Below are 6,200 nucleotides of genomic sequence, written 5' to 3' on the forward strand. Positions count from 1 at the left end.
AGTGCACAACCAAAAGTGGTTGTGCACTGTAGTTGAAAGGTAAAAATGAAAAAAAAAAATTATATTGCGTTCATATTGCTTTTATCTCTCTCTCCTCACTACCTCTCAGTGTCTCTCCCAATGTCTACCATGTGTTCACACTACTTTTGGTTGTGGTTGTGTTTTGGTTGTTAGCACTACTAAATATCAAAATGTACCCTACAATAGTGGAGCAAAAACTATATTTTTTGGCTTCACGGTTACAGTGCACAACCACTTTTGGAAGTGGTTGTGCACTGTAGCTGAAAGGTAAAAAAGAAAAAAAAAATTATATTGCGTTCACACAGCTTTTGTCTCTCTCCTCACTACCTCTCCATGTCTCTCCTAATGTCCATCATGCGTTCACACTACTTTTGGTTCTAGTTGTGTTTTGGTGGTTGAATGAAATATTATTTTATTGTAGTGTTTATATTATTTTATTGTGTAAAAAACTAAAATAAAACCACTACTATTGGATGTGAGAAGGTAAAATAGATAAAGTGACTTTTTGTGGTGCTAAAAAGCTAAATATTTGGTTCCATTGCTGTGGATGCTCTAAATGCTATGCTTTAACTTTTGGATATATATAGATATAGATGAGTGTAGGAAAAAAGAAATAGGTAAGTAAAATTAAGGCTACTCTAATCCCTCAACAACCACAATGACATTGCAAATCATATTGTGAGATATTTGATGGAGAATTTCACCTTTTAATGTTGGCCACTCTAATTGAAATCTATTTCATATGTTGTTGTTAAGTTCAATCAGTTATCATAAATTTTATCAATATAGGAAAACAAAATAAAAAGTGCCCTCTCATTCTCTATTGAAGTCATTTAAGTTCAAATTCAAATTCAAGTCTTTTTAAACACCTTGTTGAGATGGCGGAAGTTTTAGTACTTACTTTTTAAGTATAGTATGAAATAGAAATAGGTTTTAGCCTCTCTTTTTTAATCAATAAAATAAGGGTGTAGTTATTTGGGATTGGTGGGATTAAGAGTGGTTAAGTTTGGTCATGTGCATTGCACATAAAAAGGACACATTATAAAAAAAAGTCAAATTATCAAAAAAATAAAAAAAAAGCACCATAAATTGAACTTGATTTGCATGTTTTGGTTGTATTTGATGAAGTAAATTTGGGAAAAAAAGTTTTACTACAACTTTTTAGCATGAATCCAACGGATAGAATAGGACCTCATAATTTTTTGGATTGTAATTTTGTCATTGAATTAACGAAGTCCTCAACTAAGGTCAACTACCAATTATAGTGCAACAACTTTAGGCTTTCTGGTCCAAATAGATTGAGATGAGTAGAACCCAATGCTTAACTCATAAAATATCAAGAGGATGAAAGATCAACATGAATAACTATCTTATCTAAATTATCAAAAAAAAAAAAAAAAAAAATATCTCATCTATATTCTACGTGTTTGCAAAATAATAAAAGACTAAAAATCAATAACAATCTTGTTAGGTTTTAAAAGTTTAAAATAATTGGCAAACCGTGAGCTCAAATTTGTCTAGATATAGATCTTAGAGCCTATAAGATTTATTAGATAATACTCAAGGTGTTGTAAGTCAGAATACAATAAAAAGGAAGTTGTGGAAAGAAAATTTCGAAGCATGCCAGGTTTGATTGATTGAGATTATGGTTTGATCGATCGAGATGTGAATTCTGCAGATTTTAATTTCGGCCCAACAATCCATAAGCCCATTAAGTGATTAGGGTTTCAAATCTATTTCACACCGTATTTAAAGGAAATCCTAAGACACGTTTTGTGAAGACTTTGGAGGTGCTCTTCTGAGATCTAAAAGGTGCTGTGTCTTCTTATTTCAAAGTCACTATCAGAAATCATTCTCATACCATTAGAATCGGTAGATTTGAAGTTACTACAACAAGATCATACACAGTTGATGATTTAAAGCTCCAAGGGTGGTCTTGGAGTCACAAACTGGAGAGTTTGGGTTGCTAAACCTTTGAGTGAGATCTTAATATCACAAGCATGGGAGTTTGTATTCAGCAAATCCAAGATAGAAGAGTTCGTGGAGTCGGAGCTACACATGGTCGTGTTAGTAAGTTCTACTTGAGGTACCTTTAGATTTATGGTTTAAATCTATTATAAACTTTCATTCTATCAGAGTGGATTTGTTTATCTTGAAGATAGCTAGGTTAAATACTCCTTAGGTTTTTACTTTGAAACTGTTGATTTTATTGGTTTTCCTAGTTAATTATATTGTTGTGTTATTCACTTTTCCGCTGTGCATGATATGATTTATTACTATTTAACCTAGATCTCATAATTAACCTAAATAACTAATTTGCTAATTTATTAGGTTAAAAAATTTGTTTTTAAGAGGTCTAAACAAACCAACAAATCCCCTCAATTAAATTTAAAAATCTATAGAATTTGTGAATTTCCAAATTTTAGAAAAACATGAGTTTATATATCAATTGGTTATATCATCCAATTGACAAAAATTAGGTATACAATGTTAGGAATATAGAAAACATATAAGAAGGTGTAATTTTTTTTTAATGATTATTTTTGGTAGATAGAGGAATCCTATGTATTTTTCCTTTTTATGTATAGTATTTAATATTTTCCAAGAAGTTAAAACTAGGGGTGTTCTAACCTCTATAACCATGTATAATGTGATGTTCTCACTCATTTGGCAGTCTAGCTACGATCAATTAAATTTTAATATGTTATAGTGCTGCATCGCTTTCTAGAGTTACCAGCTTTTGTATGTTATGAGTTATGTGATATTAAACCTGGGTTTTCACTCCTTGTGTGTGTGTTCAGTCTGTGTCTTTCTCAAAAAAAGAAAAAAAGAAAGAAAAAAGAAGAAGATATATTTCAACATTTGTCATCTTTATGTACACATACTTCAAATGCCCAAATGATTTTTAAAATTCTAATTCCTAAAAGAAAAATCTCCCCATCATGCAACAGTTAAGTGATAATGATGCAGTAAATAGCGTGCGTTCATGGTCCAGCTTGGACGAAGCTTGAAGTTTAGTCTGGATAACGATAATTCCATGAATGCAGGCATAATTATAATTAAAAACAAAGCTGCATGCTTCCATGGTTGACTATACAATTTTATAGGTCGATTAAGAAGTAGGGAAATTTTACAAAACAATTTATTATAGGCAAAATCTAGGTAAAAATGTGAGTTAGAGTCTTTTTTTTTTATGAGCTGGCCCCTCAAGGAAATTGATTGGCCCCCCCACGACGGCCTTACCTGTCCATGTCCCTTTCAAACCTCAAATTGCTTTCCCAAACACGTAGCCACTAGCAAATTAACTTCTTCCTTTTTGTTTATATATATATATATATATATTTTTTTTTTTACTAGCTTCTTTTTCATTTTCTACTTTCTAGTAATTTCCCTTTCCCAGTACTTTACTTCAGCCATGAACCACTGAATTCTAAAAGACTCTCAATTTGGTGTAATTTTTCTAGTCTCACACTTCATTGACTTCCATCCATTTAGTGGTCTCATAGTCACGTTCTTATTCAATTACTTTCTTTTTCTTAATAAGGAGTTTTCTTATTTGAAGTTAAGGGAAAATAGTTTTAAAATCTTGACAGATTTTCAAAAATTTTCTTATCTTTATTATTTATATTTCAGAACACTTTCTATTTATTTATCTTGTGGTTTATGATTTTCATTTTTTTTCTTTTTAATTTATAAAGGCAATTGATTATCGGTTGATGAATACACTTTTCTTGTTATATTGGTATGTTTAGTCATTCGATTCTTTAAAGAGGAGCTAAATTTGATGCCAAATGTTTTATTTTTGTAGCATAATGCCACATTGCCACTTTAAGGTCAAGATGCAAAGTCCTTTAAAAAAAAAAAAACATTTTTTTATATATGTGTATTGCAAATTAGAAAATTTGTGTATACTCAAAAGGATTTAGAAAGATATAATGCCCTCATAGTGCTTTGATTTTTTACTTGAATGGTGATTCAAAATAATAGTTTAATTTCGGTCATTCCAAACAAAAATTTCTGGTTCTACCCTCATATGTATGTGTGTGTACACACACACACACACACACACACACACATATATATATATATATAATCTAGTTAGTAGTTAAGCGTAACGTAGGTGTAACTTATGCCGTTATGCATACGTCCATATCTTACTTTTAAACTAAAAGTTTAATCTACGTTCAATAGCAGTAATGTTATATTTGCTAGTGAAATACGTTTGTCACTCTTCTAAATAGTTGTTTGAAGGATAAAATAATTGTTTTTTTTTTTTAATACAAGATATAAATTCTACTCTAGCTTAATCTATGTGTATATGTGCGCAAAACTCCCTCTTAGAAACTTGAACCCCAACCCTTATCCCCCACACCCTACAAAACACTTATACTTGTACAGTGACCATTGCACAAAGAGTGTGCAGAGATGAATGATAAAATAATTGTTGATTGGACGTCAAAGGCTCAAAAATTCACAAAGCTAGTAATCTAGGAGTAGTCAACAGCAGCCATTTATCTCTTCCAAAAAAATAAAAATAATAATAATAATAATAAATCAACCACGAATCACAACTTAACAAATCATTTGTGGTAATTGATGGAGTATAAAATAGAACTTTGAGAAAACATATTATTTTTCTTTTATTCAAGGTGTTTATTTTTTTTTTCGTTGTTCATGAAATTCAAGGCATTCTAAACAAGAGGTTTTTCTTTTTCAGACTGCATTTTCCCAATGTCAACTTCATGAACACTGGTGCCAATTCCTTTGTACTTGTACCACTTTGCACACATTATGAAGTAACCAAAGTTCACGACCTCTATTGCAGCAATCAAGTAATAAAAGTAATCCAATCTCCCCTTGTTAAGATCTTGAGGCAACCATTGCCCAGTTGCAGCTCCAGAAGTAGTCCTGTGAACTACTGACACCAAGAAACTACTCAAGTAATTGGATACAGCAAAACCAACAAATAAGAAAGACGCACCAATGCTTCTCATGTTTTCTGGGAATTGCTTGTAGTAGAATTCAACTCCAGCAATGACAGTAAATGCTTCAGAAAGTCCTACTAGTGATAGCTGTGGTACCAACCACATACCAGAAAGAGAAGAAATTGCACCTCTTCTTGGGTCTATACCTACTGGTTTAGTGAGAGCCAATGTTCTTCTTCTTTCTTCAACAACTGCTGACACAAGCATGGTGATTATAGCAAGAACCATGCCAACACCCATCTTTTGCAGGACTGTGATGCCACCTTCTTTGCCTGTGAACCTTCTTAGTATTGGGACTATGATACGGTCATAAATCGGTATCCAGATAGTGAGTGCAAGCATGTTGAAAACAGTGTAGGAGGCAGCAGGGATGTCGCAATTGGTATTGCCAAGATGTCTATCAAATTGGAGGGCTTGGAATATTGCGTATGTTTGTTGTTGGACCAGGACAATATAGTATACACTGGCTGAGATCCATATGGGAATCACTCTCATCACGCATTTTACTTGTTCCACTTGCTGCATACTGCAAAGTCTCCATGGATTGGCTGCTGATCCGTCAGTTTTTAGTTGGTCTTCAGGGGTTCTGATTGCAGCTTTATCTAGAAACCTTAGAAAATCATTGCCTTGGTTAGTTATTGAAGATCTCGCGGGCCATGTCAACTAAAGAAAGAAGGGTTAATGTGTAATTGGACTTTGTTGAGTGTGTCCTAAATGTAGAATAGTCTTAGGGTCCGTTTGGATATAATTTATTATTGCTGAAAATACTATAGCAAAATAATTTTTAAATGTATGAATAGTATCATAGGACCCATTTTTAATATATTTTAATGCATGAATAATGCGTAAACAGTGCACGCACTGTTCATGCAGAGTACTTTTTGTCCCTCAAAAGTCAATAACTCCGGCTTAAAAAAAAAAAAAACTGAAAACACAGGAACAAAATGCAACGCCACATTAAGTGAAAATGTGAAATGAAGTGTTATCCAAACTGACACTTAATACACAAAACTAGGAAAATGTATAGATGTGTGATGAATAGAAATCTGATGTATATCGTTCCACTTTATACTCCATCACATATTGTTTACCAATACCACATGTCTTTGTCTTTTTCTTTCTTTCCTTTGATTTTTTTGTTTTTGTTTGTTTGTTTGATTGTCTGTTTGTTTGTTTGTTTTTTTTTTTTTTTTT

General features: G+C 32.3%; 1 protein-coding gene across 1 annotated transcript; it reads right to left on the reverse strand.

Moving 5' to 3' along the window:
• Positions 1–4,546: 4,546 nt before the first annotated feature.
• LOC112017641 (protein NRT1/ PTR FAMILY 2.9) lies at positions 4,547–5,827 on the reverse strand. The gene has a single exon (XM_065766150.1). The coding sequence runs from the start codon at positions 5,529–5,531 to the stop codon at positions 4,713–4,715; it is 819 nt and encodes a 272-aa protein (XP_065622222.1). The 5' UTR covers positions 5,532–5,827; the 3' UTR covers positions 4,547–4,712.
• Between the last annotated feature and the right edge of the window lie 373 nt (positions 5,828–6,200).

Source organism: Quercus suber, unplaced genomic scaffold (assembly GCF_002906115.3).
Source record: "Quercus suber isolate HL8 unplaced genomic scaffold, Cork oak 2.0 scaffold_685, whole genome shotgun sequence".
In the NCBI taxonomy this organism is placed as follows: Eukaryota; Viridiplantae; Streptophyta; class Magnoliopsida; order Fagales; family Fagaceae; genus Quercus; species Quercus suber.

Coding starts and splice junctions, on each gene's coding strand:
- LOC112017641 (XM_065766150.1), bottom strand. CDS start 5,531: ATGCAGCAAGTGGAACAAGTAAAATGCGTGATGAGAGTGATTCCCATA.